This window comes from Rhodamnia argentea, chromosome 4, assembly GCF_020921035.1.
Source record: "Rhodamnia argentea isolate NSW1041297 chromosome 4, ASM2092103v1, whole genome shotgun sequence".
NCBI classification, from domain to species: domain Eukaryota; kingdom Viridiplantae; phylum Streptophyta; class Magnoliopsida; order Myrtales; family Myrtaceae; genus Rhodamnia; species Rhodamnia argentea.
The window spans coordinates 11,932,292-11,952,490 of record NC_063153.1 but is presented as its reverse complement, the minus strand read 5'-3'; the positions used below and the strand labels follow the sequence as shown (position 1 = coordinate 11,952,490).

Sequence of the window (20,199 nt, the reverse complement as noted above, 5' to 3'; positions counted from 1 at the left end):
TCATTGCCATATATTGATAAAAAAAAAAAAAGAAGTTTGCACACTACGTTGGGAATGAAGTTACGGGTTAGTATGGCCTATCGACCGTAGATGAATGGCCAATTTGAAAGGACAATTCGGACACTAGGAGACATGTTGCGAGATGCGTTTGTGTCTAATAAGGGAGATAGTAACAGCCTACGTTATTTGTTAATTAAGAAGTTGTTGATCGCTAAGTAGGGATTGTTGATTTTTGTGATTAATTGTGGTTATAGTATAGCGATCGACGGTTGGATTGGACAATAAGTTCATATGGTGATAATTTCGGTTTGAATCATTGAAGTTAGACGATTTAGCCTGTCCAAACGGATTGTGAATATGGAATTGTGAAGGACTAATATTTAAGAATCGTAGGCTTGAATCTGAATTGTATAATGATGATCGCTTTGTGGTCTTATTGTCCTGAATCGAGATGGGGATTAATATGAAGCGAGCGTTGTATGGCAAGAAAAGGGAAGTTAGGCCGAGATGTGTTGGACCGTTTGAAATTTTAGAGAGAATTGAAATTTTGGCATTTCGTTTAGCTTTGCCGCCGAAGCTGGCACAAGTACATGACATCTTTCATGTGTCCATGCTAACAAAATATGAGCCCGATCGATCTACGTACTGAATTATGAAGAAATAGACGTGAACGATAGAGTGTCGTACGTAGAAAGACCAAGTACGAATTGAAGACAAAAAAGATCAAGTGTTGCGGAACAAGACGATCCTTCGATTAGGTAATTTGGCAACATCATGGAATTGATGGAGCTATTTGGGAAAGCGAGGAAATATTGAGACAACAACGCCCCCATCTTTTTGAGTAGTATGGTTCTTCTAAATTTCGAGGACGAAATTTCTTTAAAAGGGGAAGAGTTGTGACATCCTCAAATTTGACCCTATTGAGGATGAAATGAAATGATAAATTTAAGTAATGCACTGTTAGTAATTCTTGTTCCGAATTGATCATTCATGAGAGGCTAACCAAAAGGGAAAGGCTATTAAGGATATAAATATGCTTGACCCGAGAACTCAACTATGGATTGACAATTCGACCATAAGAATTGACGAGGGATAATTTTGAGCCGTTAATGAACCATCAAGGAATGGCCATAGAACATTTCAATAATAGAATAAAATCGGATTGCGGGTGAATGCGCTTGACTATTGTATGGGTTGCGAACGACCCTAAACCAAGTCCTAAAGATCGTGTACATTGGAACTAGTGATTGAACCCTCACGGTTACATGACAACCGAGGTCGTCCATGGTTCGAGATAGCTTAAACGTAGATTGATATCAAATCAACTACGGGTCGAGTACGCACAACTCATAAAAGCTGCCCGTTAGCCCAAGATGAACTATAGTTGCAATTGATCAATTTTGACCATGAATTAGAATCTAAATATGGGTATTGAATCTTCGAGGATCTCAAGACTAAACTATTGGATGTTGTTTCATTGACCTACCAATTTATCCCATTAAACCATTCTAAAGCCCAAACTTCATTCATTTGAGCCCAATTTCAATTCATATGAATTTGTATACAATACTAGCTCAAATACGCGTATAGTACTTAATACTATACTTTGTGAAATTACTAAAATGCCCTTACTTTGGAAATGACCAAAATGCCCTTCTTGCTTTATGAAGAAAAGCCAAGAAACCATCATGGGAGAAGACTTTTGTGGCATGTTATTTATGAAGGGTTTCTATCTTGAACAAAGCTTGTTCAAGAAGCCTAGCGGAGATATTATCTCATTCACTCTCTCTCCTTTCTCTTTCTCTCTTGCAATTTTCGACCAAACCTCCCTCCATCCCGAGCTCTCTCTCTCGATTTTCTACGCGCGCCCGAGAAGAAATTGCTCGTTTAATCTCATTTGTAGGGTGAATTGAGCTCCATTTTCTCCACTCGACCTTACGATCAAGGGTTATTTGGATATGAGGGTTGATTGTCCAAAAGGTTGATGAAATTTTGTGGATCCGGGCTGGATAGAGGCTAATCGGTGGAGACTTGGTTCATTCGGCCATCCGATGTTGTTCCGTGTCGATTTCAAACCAAGCCATGCATAGCCCTCGCCGCTATCGACACACCGGTGCTTCCGGATTCGAAATAGTGAGTTATCGCCCTAATCCCTTGATTAATATGTTAAATTTGATTAGGATGTGTTTAGATTAGTCTAAATATGGTTAGTACTGATCTAATTAACCATGGTTGGATTAGTTAACCATAATTGGGTTAGTTGACCATGGTTGGGTTAGTTAATCTTGGTTAGGTTAATTAACCATAGTTACTTTTGTTAATCATGGTTAGGTTAGTTAACCTTATTTTGGTTAGTTGACCTTGATCGATAAGCTATCATGATAAGTGATAAGTGGGCTTGATAAGTTATCAAAAATATGATAAGGTATCGCTATTTTATACGATAAGCTATCGAGATTTGGATGATAAGCTATCGAGTTTGGACAATAGGTGATGGTTTTGGCGATAAGCTATCGAGATTTTGATGATAAGCTATCGAGGTTTAGACGATAAACTATTGAGGTTTTGGTGATAAGCTATCGTTATTTTATGGTAAGCTATCGCGTTATTTGAGAATTATTAATTTCTAATAAATTGGATTAATTTTCGATAGTTAGACATTATATTTATTAATGTGCTCTTGTGTAGCATCTAATATTAAACGTGGAAGTCGCTAATGGGAATAGCGATATAAATTGGCTTTTGTAATAAATTGATTGGCAATGTACAAGGATGGTGATTGAATTGTGTGTATGTGGTCACGTGTAATTTATTTGCTAAGTATTTGGTCACGTGTAATTTATTTACTAAGTATGTGGTCACGTGCAATTTATTTGCTAAGTATTTGGTCACGTGCAATTTATTTACCACATATTTGATCACGTGTAATTTATTTACTGCATACCCGACATGAGAGTTGTATCAGCATGAGAATTCCCGGATAAGCCGAATGACCGCCGTAGAAAGACGGGTGTGCCATGAGTGGTCATAATGATAAGAGTATGCTTGAGCGCATTATGCATGAGAGTGTGCTGTATGTTCCGATCATGCATTTGTTTATCGTAATATGTTGCTTATAATGAGTTGTGACGTGCAAGACACGTGCTAAGGCAAGAGAGGTTGCCCGTGATCAAGTGGTAGCATACTCGTACATATATACTATGTTACATTGTAGGTTCTAAATACATCCAAGATGAGTTGACCTCCTAATCGAGGCTTAGACCATTAACTTGCTGAGATTTTATATCTCACCCATTGTTATTAACCAATTTTCAGGCTCTTAACTTGGAAGAGTAGTTTTGGCTGTGAGAAGAATGTGGATCTCTTTTGGAGTAGCTGGGAGTAGAGTTAACCCCTAACCCCGATCCGGTACTTCTGAGGATTGTATGAAGTAGCTTTGAAGTGGGACTTATGTGTATAAACGTACTTCCCAGGGTCAACAAATAACTATTAATAAAATAGACTTCTGTTGATGTGGATTGATGGGATGTCATACTGTCCATCCCTATGGTTGTATTTGTCCGGGAAAGTAAATCGCTTCTATGTACGTTTAATTAAAAGATAAAATTTTAAATGGGTCGATGACGCGTCCCGCGACGTCACAACTTAATGATTGAGATGGGATGTTGGTGTTCCGATGGGTGCGGGGCGTGACAATCTCAGCTTGTTTGTAAATTAGATTTCTCTCCCTTTTGAACTACTGCCACCGGGCTAGACAACCAATTAAGAAAAGGTAATATCGTCTTGTATGTGATTTCAGGGCATTTACGGAGCTGACGACTTGAGTTGTAAATTGCAATCGATTACTTACCAATGTTTAACCTCTCATCAGAAATAAATTCAAATTATGTCATGGCTTTCTTTGTTTGACCACATTTCCTTTTTCTTATTTTTCCTGTATTACCAAGTAGCAACCCGTGAAGGAGGTTGTCATTCAAACGATATAGGTCTATTTAACTAGGATCCATGAAGACTTTGAATGAAGCGCCCAAGACTTTTCAACAAGTTCAAGTTTAGATTCCCTTGGGAGACTATAAAATTAGCAAAGAAAATCGAAGTAGGGCAAAGTCTAGAATACTAAAATGTAAAGCCAAATTCATAAAATTATGAGAATCAATAGAGCTCCAATAGGGTTAAGCACACATTTATTCCATAAGAAGGGATCTATCAAGAAAAATATCACCTGCTAATCACTGGATTTCCTATCATCGTCGTTGTTGAGCATATGCGAGAAATTCCTTCTCTAGTAATTACGGTGTTGCCGGTTAGCGGTGCATGCCTAGGTTCGGCTTCCTTTACACCATTGCCATACGGAAGCAACCAAGATGGGTTGAACAACACAAATCTAACATTTGGAAGAGAAAATCTTCGTTATTCGGCGAGACGTCGTAGCTCGTGCAATCACTAGTAAAACTAGAGACAAGGTGCTGTATCTGCTAGCTCCGTTACCAAGTTTTGTCGCTATATGCAAAGTCTGCATAAGTGGTGTTCTTTGAAGCCTTATTGCATGACCTGTTTTAAAAGAAACTAACAGGAAAGATGGTTCAATTATATCCTTCACCAACTTAATATTTGTGAAAAACCATTGTACCGGACTAAGAATCTAAGTACTTGGGTAGCTTCACTTGCTCCCGTCGAGCTTGACCTCTGCGTACATGAACTCGTAGCCGGTCCCTTTCCCGAGCTTGAAGCTATGCCCCTTCCTCTCCTCCATTTGCGGTACTCCTTCCTAAGCTCGAAGCACCTCCGATCGGTAGTACCACCTCCTCCGCCTCTATTTTCTGCTACTCGGTCGGTCTTGATAGTTCGATCCCTCTTTACCAACACCATATTGAACTTCCACATAAGTCAAGGGCCGCAGATTAGTGTCCCGTTATCTAAATTTGCTAACTACCGAAAGAGACACAAGCTTGTCCAATGGGACAACTTAAATTTCCAAAACGTACCAAAGGAAGGCACATAACAGAACACACGTACATCTACGGTTCTAATGTCCCAAAAAAGGGGCATTTTTCCAAACTAGGTGGAAAAAACAAACTAATTACCAAAACAGGTGTTGACTTTTTTTATTTACCAAATCGGGTGTCGCTCGGCAGTCATAATGCTGAGCGACACCCGGCTCGGCAATCACACCGCCGGTCGGCGGGGGAAGTGGTGGCCCCCCACCCGCTTGGCACCGTCGATGCCGAGCGGAGGCCGTTCGGCACCGCCGGTACTGAGCGGGTGGCCGCCCTGATCCGCCAAATTTAATTAATTTTATTTTTCATTTAAAATATGAGATAATTTGCATTGATTAACTTTCCATGTAAATTTGCCCAAAAAAAATTTTCCATCTAAATTTGGTTCTGCCCATTTAATTGTTTATCAAATAATTACATGAAGATATAGAGTAAATTTGCCGAGAAGGGACTGATTCGAGAGTAAAAAGACGAAAAGGGGGTCATTCTCGACAAGTGAGCTTGGGTTGATATGTGAATGATGGAAGCTAAAGGGGCAAAAAGGTAATTTTCGTATGTGCATGCATTTGGACTTGGTCGGGGGTATCCTCGCACTCCAAAGGGCTAGGTGCTTATGAAAATTCACGTGCAATTGACTAATCTTAGGGAACCAAACTCTTAGCTAGGGCTGAAGCTTGAATTCATCCGAACAAAAAAAAATCACGCGACAAACTAAGAAGTCTCACAAGCAATCGGTTGATTTAACAACCCGTGGATTAAGGGCATAGCGATTTCGGCGCATCGCAAGAATTCTTATAATTATGTATGTATATGTAGCAACCGATATCACGCCAAAGCATATGATATTCGTGCCTCATGTTTGAATGAGGAGGGCCGCAAAAAATAAAAAAATAAAAAGGCATTCTCTTGTCGAATGAGACTGTCATCACTTGCACCGGCCTCCGAGAAACCAAGCAAAGGATTAGCCAGAGAAAATAAGGAAAAAGAAAAAAAAAGGTCATCAAGAAGATTGGCTTTTGACTATGCCTGAAAATCAAAGATGGCCCAGAAACTAAGATGCCTCTTCGGCTATTTAAAGAATGGCTTCTTCAGAACATGCAATTTGCAATTTTTTATTTTATTTTAATCATGTTTTGTCAATGAATAGTTACCCAAGTTGCTTTCTTGTGTAAGTGGAGCAAAAAAAACATGGCTGGCGAACAAACCGAAAAGTTCAATGTACATGATATTGAAGAGATTAATTAACATTGAAAGGACATTAAGGCCGTCTTTTTTCTTTTTGGGGGGGTTGGTCGAAGTTCATTTTAGTACTTGGAAAGAGGCAAATTTCGCGAACCGATGTTGACTTTTTCACTAGACCCTAAGGCTCATTAGGGTTCAAGTCATTGTCTAGCTTACGTGTATTGGAGTAATCTCGTATTAAACAACAGATCGGGGTGTGAAGCGATATAAGATGGATTCCGAATACGATGTTTGCTACGTTTTAGGAAGAATCTTGAGGAGATTAGCGACCGCGGAACGACTAGAACCACTCTTCTTCCCACGTAAAATTGATTAGAAAGCGTAGGGTGGGTAGAGCAAAAAAGATGTTGTTAGATAAATGCTTTCGGTTGATGGTTGGAATGTATGAAAGCGGGGATAAGAAAAGTCCCGGGGTAGATAGACAATAATGATTTGGGGCTATTGAGGTCGTCTCTTTCCTCATCCCTTTTATGCTCATGGCTTGAGCATTTTCTTCTTTCTTCCATTCTTCACCCTCGTCCACTTCTGGTTCTTAGTCCTCCTCTTCTTCTTCTTCCGCCCCGTGGGAGTAAAGCCTTCCCCATTCGTGTCGGGCTTTCCAATCTCGGGTTGACAATCCTCGCAGAACCAAAGAATGTCCCCATGGAAAACTACGGTCTCTAGGCAATAGCTGAAAAACAGATTAAAAAAAAAAAAATGAGGCCGACAGTCAAAATTTTTAACGGCGAGCATTCTCTTGCATGCATGCACACGAGCGCGCACATGTATCATATGTGATGTAATTGTAGAGGGTGTCAAGGGCGAACTTACCGATGGACAGCGTATTCCTTACAGTCGTTACAATATATCTAAGTTTCGTTAAAACCAATATCTCTGCATTGGAGGCATACAATCGCCCGCACGAACATAAAATCGGGGTAGACCTCAAACCTTATTTGGATTTTAGGCATTTAAAAATGTACGGTCTTTAAAACCGATCAAGCTAATTCTCACAATATGGAAACCAAAATTGTGATGGTTGTGAAAAACAGCGATAACGAGTGAACCTTTACGAGAAATTAGCGACGAAATATCTAGGACGGCCAGAGTATGCGTACCACTTCCTTCACCGGATTAGCTGCCACGACTGCAGAATCCCCGTCCCGACGTAGCGGGGGGGGTTGCCGCACTCGACGGCTCGCTCTTGTTGGACGAGCGAAACCATCCTCTCCTTCCTTTCTTTCACGAAGCTCTTAAGAACGAGAGAAAATGACCGCGAGTAACTTCGTTTTTGAGTTCCGAAACCGACTTCCTTATCGTCCAATTTATATTGCGAAATTTGGGGGAACCCCCAACCCCCCCCTCGCGGCTCTGCAGCACCCGTGGGCGGTGCTGCGGAGCGGCAGGGGGCCTCCCCTAAATAGAGAGAGAGAGAGAGAGAGAGAGAGAGAGAGAGAGAGCGAGGGAGAGGTCATGTTACTTCCCAAAGCACAGAGCCAAGTACTTGGTTGGGGGGGCCTCCCCCAACCAAGTACGTTGTAGTGCCAATAATGGCACCGCAGGGACAAAAATAAAGAAAGAAAACAAGTATGTTGCAGTGCCAATAATGGCACCGCAGCATCTATGGGAGGCCTCGCCTACACCTTATTGTGTGCAGACGTAGCTTCATTTGCGTGCGCACGCGGGGGGCGTTGTAGGGCAATTATTTCACATATAAATAACAACCCAAAAAATAAATCTATACTTACGAAACTGTAAAAAAAAGGTACAACGAAATTAACCTCAAACTATCGATGGAGAGCACGTGCCGAATGAATCTTTCTTAACTGCCAAGAGAATGCACCGAGCAACAAGGTTGGCTTTGCACCAAATCACAACTTCTGGAAAAAAAAATTTCAAAAATTAATTTCAATATAACGCATATATTAATAACAAATATAAAAAACACACACTGTAATATACACTTACCGAAGCAACGGAGAGTGCAACAATTTCTGAGCCTAAGGCAACCGAGAGGGTTTTTGTGTGAAATAGAGGGAATGCGAGAGTTGGAACACGAGAGAGGGAGAGTGCGAGAGTGAGAGAGAGAGGGGCTTCAACTGTGCTTTAAACACAGCCAAAGAGAGGCCGTAGCACCCGTGAATGTGCTTGAGTGCGAATAATGGCGCGGCAATAATAGGAGGTGGGGGCACCCCCTCCTATGGATGGCGCCGCAGGGAGGGGGGAGGGCCCCCCTAGGCTGCAGCATGGCGCCGCAGCCGTATGGAATGAGTTGCCCCCCACCCCCTAATCTTGCAGCTCCATTATTGGCGCCGCAGGCCGTAGGGGGGAGGGGGCTACCCCTTCACATGGGCTGTAGTACCAATAATGGTACTGCACCCGTGGGAGGCCTCTGCAGCGCCTTCACGGGCTATGCAGAGTAGGCTTCAGCTCTACTTTTTAAGTAGAATCGAAGGCGCTCTCATTCCTCATCATCGGTTATCTTCCTTGGATTGCTTACTCAACTCTCGCGCTCTTCCTCGATCACTCACTAAAGTTACGAAATTTTGTCATTCTTCTCAATTCTTTTGATATGGCACAGAGGAGTCACATTCAGCCGGGGCCCGAGGTTGATTCACTACTTAGGGGGCAGACCGGACACGTATCATAAGCTTTATGGGACGCCGAGGTAATTGCGGAATTTAGCATGTTAACTGTCATTAATTCGGCTCATTATGAAAATTGTCACTAATAGTTCGGTGACAATTTTGCGTATACCCGCAACTGCAGTTCTTAGATGTCAACGAGTGGCGCAACACGTAGGTGAACTTGATCCGCGAATAGTCCCTTATCCGCAAGATTCGGGATTTTACGGTGTTTATAAAATGGGGTTTGTCCAAATTGATTGGCATTTGATTACAGCATTGGTCGAGCGATGGAGGCCTGAGACCTATACCTTTCATATGCCGGAAGGTGAAGTTACGATCACGCTGCAGGACATTGCGATGATTACGGGGCTTCCTATCGAGGGATTTGCTGTTCTTGGCCCTACTGATTGGAATTGGGGCGATCTCCGTGATCATCCGCTTGGTGCTCGGCCAGCTCAACTGCGCGGCATACAAATAAATTTAAGATAGTTGAGTGAAAACTTTCATCATCTTCCAGAAGATGCCGATGAGGTCACCGTACTATATCATGCTAGGGCATTCGTTCTCCGCTTGATTGGAGGATATATTTTCGCGGACAAATCGGGTGCTCGAGTTAGTTTGCTATTTCTCCCACTATTGGCGAACATCGAGGCCCCTACACGATGCAGTTGGGGTTCAGCAACACTAGCATGGTTGTATCGGGAGCTATGCCGTGCAACCGATCCAAACGCGAGGCAAATGGGCGGTGCCCTACATGTACTCCGGATTTGGGCGTGGGAGCGTTTCAAATGTGTCTCCCCCGGTCCGACTTCCGTTGCTCCTTTCCCGGATGCACCTTTCGGTAGTCGGTATGTCATGTATTGCCTTTTTCATTTCGTTCGTCATTAATTTTTTTGCAGTGCGTATAGTACATGAAATCTAAAGTTTTATGTTTCTGCAGCTGGAGTCGAAGCCGAACTACAACCGACGTCCCCACGCATACTGTGACACATCTGCGCTACCAATTTGATCGAATGGGGACCGATGATGTAAGTAATGATAGCAACGAGTGGGTTCAATATCATGTTAATCTTTAAATTTAGCTTTGGTGTAATTTGATATATTTCATTACGATAACAGATTATTTGGGAGCCGTATGACGAAATTGAAGAAGATGTACCAGATTATCGCTTTCACGGACAAAACTATTGGAGGATGAAAGTCCCACTCATCCGTCACTGGATAGTTGAGTGGCACTATCCGCACCGTGTACTTCGGCAGTTTCGGTTGCGGCAGCCAATACCTAAGAATCCTCACGATCATAGTGGCTTGCATGGTCTTGATAACACGCCACCCAAGACCGATTGGGAGAATAAGCACTGACGGTGGATCGATTTGTGGAACGGACGTGCTGAACGTATAGTGCGGGGTAGACATTCAACGGAAACACTCCACTTTCATTCCGGATATATAGAGTGGTTCCGTCGACATACAAGGAAGTGAATTTCTGTTGCGGGAGCTGCAATGGGTTCAACGGTTCGTGCATTTTAATTTCAATTTATTTCACTACTTATTTTAAGTAACATAAATTATTGATATATTGTTAATTTTTGTTAATTTTGATATCATTACTAGGATGACGGCGTCGAACAGATCGTACATATCATGGATTCGGTCGGTCCATCTCCCGAGGCTTGGGAAGAAGTGAGGACGATAGCTAGGGCAATGTTATATGCCCAGAATGAGGAGCGGCGGCTAACAATGATGCCAAAGACCTCAACCAAGAATTACAAAGAACACCCGTTGGGCCGGACGAGGAGGATGACTCCCCTGAGACTGTTCACCTGACCCGGAGAAATCCTCGAGCTCATACATATGATGATGTCGTCCCGTATTCCATGGAATATCATACAACTGATTTTGCTCCCGAGTTCACTCCGGGGTTCAGCCAGCATTTCGATGCGGGGTTCACCCAGTTCACCGGAACATTTGATGATCAACATCCGCAGACTCCGGCTAGTTCTCCTTCGAAATATGGACCCGATTTCTCTCATTCTTATCCAGTCCCTCCTACAGAAGGGTATGGCATATTTTCACAAGATATGCCTTCGTCATCGAGTCATCCTACTCGGTCGGACCCTCGTTCTCGTCGGTATGACACTAGGCCTCCCGATCAACGGAGACAACCTCATTGCGGAACAGGAGGTCATGTAGGAAGATGACATCGTTAGTACATGTAATTGCAATTAACTTGTTATCTATTATGAAGATTTCGTGTTTTTGTATATCTTATGCAATTATATGTCGTGTTTCCACACGTATCCATTTTTATTTATTTGAAGAAAACACCAAAAAATAAAAAACCACGGAAACGGTGCCCATCGTAACACAAATAAGTAATTTTTTTGTTCATCACTAAAACCTTAAAAATTGTTGTACCACAAAAAACCGTAAACCCTATGCATCAAAAGAGGGTGGTGGAAGAAAAGCATTAGATGGAGCAATTTTAAAACACTAATCTCCATTCAAGAAGATCAGATGATTATTGGAAAAGTATAAGTGAGCGAGTAGAAACTTGTACTGTCATCACAAACAATTAGAGTAGTATAATATGGGAGTAGTAATGCATTTTTCAGCCCAAGTCGAGAATACAATGTGAACACCAATTGCAGTCAACGGATTCCAAAAAAAAAAAAAAAAAACATTTGTTAACATCATAAGTCAAGAATGCATGTGGTGCGTGGAAAGCAAAGCGTCGGTGCATTGTTAGCATTATCAATCCAACAACCTTTGAAGATGATGATAATAATAATAATAATAATAATAATAATAATAATAATAATAATAATAATAATAATAATAATAAATTCCAACAACCATTATCCTGTTGTGACCTAGAGGGAATCCAATGTGGGACACTGGCCAAATTAGCAACGATATTATAAATATGACCAAGAGGACAACAATGACACTGTATCATCCGAATTATGGTGAGGAAAACTACACTACCGGAGATATCAAATTTGTTACACATTCGCCTTGATGTACTTTTGTGCACAGTTGTTATTAGGGCACTATTACGTGTAATTTTCTTTTTACAAATTACTAGAAGATATAGTTGTATTTAAATTTGGTTTAATTGAGTGAATGTTTTTTTTTATTATAATTCTCTTACTCAACTCTTAATCATTTTTACAAATCGAGAAAAATTAGAAAAAAAAATTAAGATTAACTTACAAAAAGAAATGGGCCCCGACCAACGGAGCCCGGAATGGGCCTTCGGCCCCTCCTACCTAGCAAAGCACACCTACGTGGGTCCACTCAGTCTTTGTGCCCGTGCCCACTTCCTTTTCTTCTTTCTCTACCATCGACACTCACATCTTGAGCCTTTTCTTAGTTTTTCACCCTCTTCCTCTATTGGACGGTCTTACTCCCACAGGGATAAACTAATCGCAGCTACGGTTTCCTTCTTCCTTCTTGGGAAAATTAAGCCCAAGGGGTCTTGTGAAAATTCCCCGAGCATCGAGCTCATCGGCCAGCGTAATGGCCGATCGCTGCACGACCAGCCATTGCCGAGGTCCGCGGTTGACGGACGAAGGAGGAAGTGGTTAAACACTATGAAAGGGAATTTATTAGTGAAAGAAGAAGTGAAAAAAGCGCAATCCTATTTTAGTCAATCAACTTGTATACAAAGCGCGTTTATTTATAACTAGGAAGATTACAATGATTAATTGGACATTGTCATGTGAAGAAGACACGTCCAAGGGGCAACATGGCAAGTGGGCTCCAACTTTGAAAATCACAAGGGAAACGGAGGTTCTTAGGATTCCAAATACCTAATGTTCTTCCAATGTCAAATACAGCCAACAAACAAGCAATATAACTAAGGATTCTCTGTCCGGTTTCAATATCTCGTTTTGTCCTTGAATGTCTCAATCTTTCCACCATAAAAGTTGCCTAAGCCATTGCAACACGACACTCGAGTTCGACCGATTGATGTGATAGTTCGCACTAAATCGCAGTCAAGATCACCACCATGCCTCCGGCACCTACCACCGCTAGGACCTTCTGTGACATCCTGTAATCCGGCTTGTTTTGAAGCCTTGAATAAATGAAAAGTCTCATCGATGTATTTCAGTCGAATCTCACTCGGAATTGATCCCTCTCGAGCGGACTAACCAAATGGGAATGGCTAACTAGGAAAAATCAAGTACGTGGACCTAAGAACTTGATCCTGGACCGACTCTTTGGCCATGAAAATTGTCGAGCGAATATTTTGGACCAATATAGGCCGATCCTAGAATAATTAAGGAACGATTTGGGTAATACCCTACGCTTGGATCACGGGTGATTCCGTTTGACCTCGTGTGGGTTCCGAACGTCCCCGAATTATTTTCTAACGATCGTGTCCATCGGGACTAGTAATTGACCCTCGCAATTGAATGACAACCAAGGTCACTAGGGCTCGAGTAATTCTTAAACGTGATTTTAATCACGGGTCGATACGCGTAACTCCTAAAAGCCGCCCATTAGTTTGAGATACGCTGAAAATTCTATTGATCGAGATTGATCGCGAATCGAGCTTCAGAATTTGACGTCGGATCTTCGGGGGTTTCAATAAATAAAAATTTTGGACGTTTCCTCATCCCGTGTGAAATTCCTTCGCGGTTCGCCCCAAAGAGGTTCGGGAAAAGTATATTTGACCTGGATATGGGAAAGGACCCATTTGCCCTCGAAAAATACCCTATTTTTCACTTGGAACGAAGGGTATTTTGGCCATTTCCCCTTTTGGCCGAAATTGACTAGTCAATGAGGGGAGATAATTATTTTTTTTTCTCTTGATTTTGTGGGCATAATTAATTATTATTAACCTATATTAATTATTATATTGGCCCTCTTCTTCTTCATTATCCAAGAACCCTCTCTCTCTCTAGCTCACTTTCTCTCTACCTCACTCTCCCTCTCCCTCTCCCTCACTTGGCCAAACACCCTCTCTCTCACCCTCCATTGCCGAAAATTCTTCGAGCTCTCCCCGGAGTCGCTTTGGATAGCTTGAGGTTCCTAGATCGTCGACAAATCGCCAGCCGTGCAAAGATCGCCGGAACCGCCGCTTGGTTCGATCTTTTCCTCAACCGTTCAACGGACGTTTTGCGAGTTTTTGAGGTAGGATCAGTTCTAAACCTAAATTAGGTGACTAGGTTGCTAAAAGACCAAGGATTTGTGAAATTTTGAGGAAGAAATTGGTGGAAATGAGCTTGAATAGGTGCTGGCCGAAATTTGCAGAAATGGAGGAGAGAGAAAGCTTGTTCTTACATGAATAGTAAAGTCAAGAAGATAATAGTGGTCAAAGTTTAACTATGGTTACTTTATGCCCTAACTAGAGTTACTTTATGCTATTGTTTAATCATGGTTAGGTTAGTATTTGACTCTAGTTAGTTTTTGAACCATGGTTAGTTAATATATTAACTAGGGTTACTTTTATGTGACATAAAGTTGTTATGCCACGGTGCTAATTAAATGTGGCATGATTACTATAGTTTAGTACTATAGTTGTAAATTAATTATATGTTAGAAAATTATTATTGTTCGGCTGTGATAAATTTCCATGTTAATATAATTTTAATGGCACGTGATTTATAAATTGTTATGTTAGCATAATATGGTCGCATGGCGTGGATTGGATACTATGGTAGCATAAATTGATCGTGTAGTCTGGATTAATTCTTGGATTAGTGTGAATTGATCGGGTGATCCCGAATTATTAATTCTCTAACGTGAGTGAATCACGTGATCCCGAACGATTCTAAGAAAATATGAATGTCGTATTCAATCAAGTCGTTCGAGGCAAAAGTGAGCCGTATTCGTCCGATTGTCCGAGACCGAGAAAATGTGATGGTCGTATTCAATCAAGTCGTCTGAGGCCAAAGTGAGCCGTATTCGTCTGATTGTCCGAGACCGAGAAAGTATGATGGTCGTATTCAATCAAGTCGTCTGAGGCCAAAGTGAGCCGTATTCGTCTGATTGTCCAAAGTGAGCCGTATTCGTCCGATTGTCCGAGACCGAGAAAGTATGATGGTCGCATTCAATCAAGTCGTCTGAGGCCAAAGTGAGTCGTATTCGTCCGATTGTCCGAGACCGAGAAAGTATGAAAGTCGTGTTCAATTAAGTCGTCCGAGACCAAAGTGAGTCGTGTTCGACTAATTGTCCGAGACTTAATCCGGTCGTGTTCCTATGTGTCCGAGACCGAGATTTATGGGTCGTATTCCTTTGTGTCCGAGACCCCGGTATATTTATAGAGCCGTGTTCCATAAAGGTCCGAGGCTCAATGTTATGAACTTATTTGATGGCGGTGGAGTAGCCTGGAATATTTTTGGAATAACGTGGAATATTCTGGAGTAACGTGGAATATCTTGGAGTAGCGTGGAATATTTTGGGAGTAACGTGAAATATTCTGGAGTAACGTGGAATATCCTGGAGTAACGTGGAATATCCTGGAGTAGCGTGGAATATTTTGGGAGTAACGTGGAATATTCTGGAGTAACGTGAAATATTCCGGAATAGCGTGGAATATTTTCGGAGTAACGTGGCAATTTTTGGAGTAATGTGGACATTTATATTATGGCCTGGTGTGTTAAAAACGGGCCCTGGAGCACGTAGAATATTTTATTGTCAGACCGAGGCATGGAACGCCGAGACGGGAGTAACGTAGAATATTTGAGAAGGTGTGAGAATTTTCAAAGAAAGAACGGAATTTTCTGAAATTTAATTGTGGAATTTTTGAGTAAGAAAGAAAGAGTTGTTGGAAATTGTTACCCGCCTAGATTGTGTCCGGAGGCATTAGCGGCCTGATCTAGGGTTAGAGATTTTCCTACTGAGATTTTATCTCTCCCCGTCATGGGTTCGTTGTTTTTCGGACCTTCTGCCTCAGCCATGAATGACCCGCCTCAAAGGTTCGGGATCCCGCGGGACATGGAAACTGTGGTGACAGAGTACCTAGTTGGATGAGGACGAGCCGGCAGCTATAGATGAGATTGAGCCGGATAGCGAGGACGAGGCCTAGGATAGATGGCCCCTCGGTTTTTGCAGAGTGTTGTATTTTGGATGTATAGTAGGCTTCGACTACATAATATTTTTGTTCTAGTGGTCATAGGTTTGTACAGTGGCCTCCGAAGCCGTAGGTTTGGAAGATTGTGTAGAACATGTGGATATGTATATAAGTTTGTTTTTACCGTCCCAAGTCATCGTGATGTTAATTGTTTATGTACGGGGATACGTTTTTTTTGCTTCTGCATGTGTTGCTTTCGTTGGCCTTTGGATCCCGGAGAACCGTACATAAGCATGGCCGGGTGGGATGTCGACGAGCTCGCGGGGTTCGGGTTGTGACACCTTCCATCTATAGCCTGAAAAAAAAGTTCCCTCCTTAGGAATTTGAAGAAATTCACGTGATTGAGCACGAATAATGGATGTTGCTTTAGTATATTAGTGCTCTATAGTGTGCCAAAGAGCATTGATAGGGCGACAACTCCTCGGCATTGCATCACTCGACATGATCACGCAATACCCTATAGAAGAAATAACCTCTTCTTTTGCCCAGGCTGGCCGCACAAGTAGGAAAAAAACGGGGTCACTTTCTTCTTTCCCCGATGCTCGAGAGACAACGCTCGGGGAGCGGAAGATGCCATTTATTTTGGGTCAAGGAGACCACGGACTACAGAGAAAGATCCAAGGAAAGGAACTCAAAACATCTAAATTCGAATTGAAGTCTGCTCGAGAGTTTAGATTCTCATCATCCCGGAATGGCCCTTCGGCCCCTCTTGGGTGTCTCAACATGAAAAGACATGGAAGAGATAGACAAAAAGCATTTGCATGGATGAGATAAGCTGGGATAATTATTTCAGAGTAAAATCCAAAAAATTGGATCGGTCGAACGATTAGCGGATCTCGTAATGTAGAGCACACATGGGAGGTTTCTTCAGATTTATAAAAAAAAAAAAAAGGTTTCGACATGTTGTTTTCATGAGATGAAACCCGAAGCCCGATTTTAATTCATTAAACCAAACTATTGTTTATTTACATCAACATGAACCAACTCAAAAGCAAAAACATGAATATCAAATTAGTAAACCTCGAATCAACCTTTTCAAGATTGAATATTGGTTTGGACATTTCGTCGAGCCCCCGGTGTGCATTAGATTTCCCAAACCAGTTTCTCTGAGCCTTGTTAATGGCCTTCAATCTCGACCCGTAATCAACATTAAGAACAAATCCGGCATAAGAGATATAATAAAACATGCAACCACCATGAGACACCCCATAGCCCATAACCACCATGATTCTGTATACATTCTATTCCGTACACTTGTAACCATTAATTAGGCATAATTCAAGTTTCGTAGGACCACCATCAGAATCACGTTTCATGTTACGCTGTGACCTTTGCTCAGCTTTTGTGTTGTCGTTCGCTTAATTTTCACTTCTTTTATCTCAATAGTTTCTGCTAGTTAACTTTTTCAAAAAAGCCATAAATTTTTTTCGAATCATGCCAACTATAACCTATTTATCTTTTTTTTTTTGTACCACCAAAAGCTCGAAATTTCTATCCGCACAACACATTTACCTTTCATCGCAGTTCCAACCGGTCAAAACATAGTAGATTTCAGAATTCAGAGTACATAGGGGAGGTTTCAGATTAAAAAAAAAAAGGATTTTCACATGTAGGTTTCACGACATGAACTTGAAACCTGAAATTTGAAATTTGAAAGATTTCTTTATTTTTTTTTATTCTATATCTTCATGTAATTATGTGATAAACAATTAAATGTGCAGAATCAAATTTAGATGGAAAGTTAATCAATGAAAATTATTTCATATTTTAAATGAAAAATAAAATTAATTAAAAATGGCGGATCAAGTAGCCAATGGGTTGGTGTGGCCGCCAGCTGCCGCTCGGCATCAATAATGCCGAATGGCCCCCGCTCGGCATCGTTGCTGCCGAGCGGGGGGCGGGCCACCACTTCTCCCGCCGACCGGCAGTGTGACTGCCGAGCCGGGTGTCGCTTAGCATTATGACTGCCGAGCGACACCTGATTTGGTAAATAAAAAAAGTCAACACCTGATTTGGTAATTAGTTTGTTTTTTCCACCTGGTTTGGAAAAAGGCCCCCAAAAAAGGCACACATGTCCACGGGACAAGTTGGCCGTTTTTACCTTTGTCGTCCGTAAGTGCGGTTGAATTGTCAATTGTCCAAGATGACGCCATCTTGATTGCACCATGTAAAGTATGAAACTCAAAACAAATTGATGGAAGCCCGCCTAGAAGAAGCAACAGCAACCAAACTGGATAATTCTAAATGACAGTTTTGTTTCGCTATAAAAGTTCCATGACACAACGTTGTTCTGTTCACTTCGAAGCGAAACAGAATAGAGAGATTTTTCTTTTCTCTCCAAGACACGAACATCCTTCGTTTAGCAACTCAATCTGTCGGACGACATACAAATACGAACCAGTGTGTTTATAAATCACACAGCAAAAGTAAAAACGAATTGAAAAGAAGAACAGAAGATAAATCCATAAGCTCGTAGTGAGGAAGAAGGCAGCTTTTTATTAGTCAACTACATGTTGGCCAAATAAATGAACAATTGGAATCACAACCCTGAAGCACCTCCCCATGGAGGCGAAGCTTCATCAATGGCCCGCACACTCCTCCTAATTTATCCCAACTTCAAAGCTTCAAACCAGAACCATGCAACTTCTCGTCCATGACACCATCAATTCTCTCCCCCATCTCAGCACTCATGTAATTCACCCAATCTCCAACCTCGCCTCTCCTGAAGAACCACTTGCTGTCGACTCCATCCCACAGCTTCCCGCTCTTATTCACCTCCAATGCTCTCAAATTGTCGAAGCTACACATCCTCAGTATACCCTCTACCGTCCCGTCTCTCAGTTCTTCTTCGCTGAATGGACACCCCACGAAATCGGCCAACCTCCTCACATGAGCATGCGGGTCCAATTTCATCTGTTCGTACGTCACGAACAATACCTTCTCTGGCTTCTCCAAGCTCGCTTTTTGGTAACCCAGCACATGATCCCAGTAAGGCCCATAAGGGGTCACCCCTCGACAAAACTTGTCGAGGCACTCCTGGATCAGAATCTGCCCCTTCTCTTCCGGCCTCAGCTTGTTGAAGAAGTGCCACATTGAGATGAAGGTGTCCTTAGGGTTCCGACCCAGGTAAACCAGCTTGCACTTGGAGTCGCTCACCGACTGGGGAAGTGAGGAATAAGGCAAGTGCGTGGCGAAGAGCCTCGGGGATGCTAAAGCAGAGAGATCGGGATTTTCTTGCTCGATATAGAGCTTGTGCTCCAAGTAGGGCACGAGCTCGTGGGAGTTTTGGGTTAGGAGAGGGTGGCGTCGTTGTGAGTTGGAGTTGGAGTACTTGGTACGGTTCAAAAGAGCGAAGAGGATGGCCTTTAGCCAGGTGGTGCCGGATTTCGGGTTGGTGACGAGGAGGATGTCAGAGGGGTGAGCTTGGAAGTGGTTTTGGCAATTGAAGATGCCATTCAACAGCCAAGAGGGGAACCAGAAGCCTTGGTACAAGTAGAGAGAGTTGCCGACCCAGTCTTCTTCTAAAGGGAGAGAGGGGAGCAAGTCCTTGAATGCTTGCGGCATGTCGTCGTCTCGCATGTACCTTAAATGGTCTGGAGGAGGAGATTGAGAGGCTTGCATGGTGGTGGTGGTGGTGGTGGAGCAGGTGGAGAATTGGAGTGAAGAGTTAGTTGATGTTTCTTAAATAGAGCATTCTTGCATGAGAAATATCATTGCTGGGACATGGTCTGAAACTTGAAACAAAATCTTATGTGAAGATGGTGTTGGGTGTCTCATATAATTTATAAATTAAATGCTTTCTGATTACATCTTTACAAAATTCGAACTAAAACATTTCATACGCGTAGCATAATTAAAGCTTTCTTGTAACTTGCTAACTACTAGACAAGCTCACTTGAAAATTTTTAAAACAGATGATAATCTACCCCGGACAAGTACGTTAAAGTCATTATTTTGTTGGTAACTCACCGATAAATTTGCAATCAATTGTTTAACAATTCGATTGTATTAAGTCTAAATGAGTGATTACGGCCTACTTCTCGCAAGAAAAAAAAAATGCAGTAATAGTCATGATGCTACCAATCGATAATTATTCGGAATTATTTGTGGCAACTCAACAGAATTTTTCATTTGCTTGATATGATGCAGGTGGAGGCTTTTATCTAATTCACATCACATTAATGTAATTAATTCGCCACATGAATCGGGTCGCTGAAGTGATAGCAGATAATCTTCACTTACTGGTTAGAACCATAGCTGAGGCAGATAC

At 42.0% G+C, this 20,199-nt stretch overlaps 1 protein-coding gene across 1 annotated transcript; it reads right to left on the bottom strand.

Moving 5' to 3' along the window:
• Window positions 1–18,532: 18,532 nt before the first annotated feature.
• On the bottom strand, window positions 18,533–19,600 carry LOC115746745 (cytosolic sulfotransferase 12-like). Its single transcript, XM_048277663.1, has one exon. The coding sequence runs from the start codon at window positions 19,548–19,550 to the stop codon at window positions 18,546–18,548; it is 1,005 nt and encodes a 334-aa protein (XP_048133620.1). The 5' UTR covers window positions 19,551–19,600; the 3' UTR covers window positions 18,533–18,545.
• Window positions 19,601–20,199: the final 599 nt, after the last annotated feature.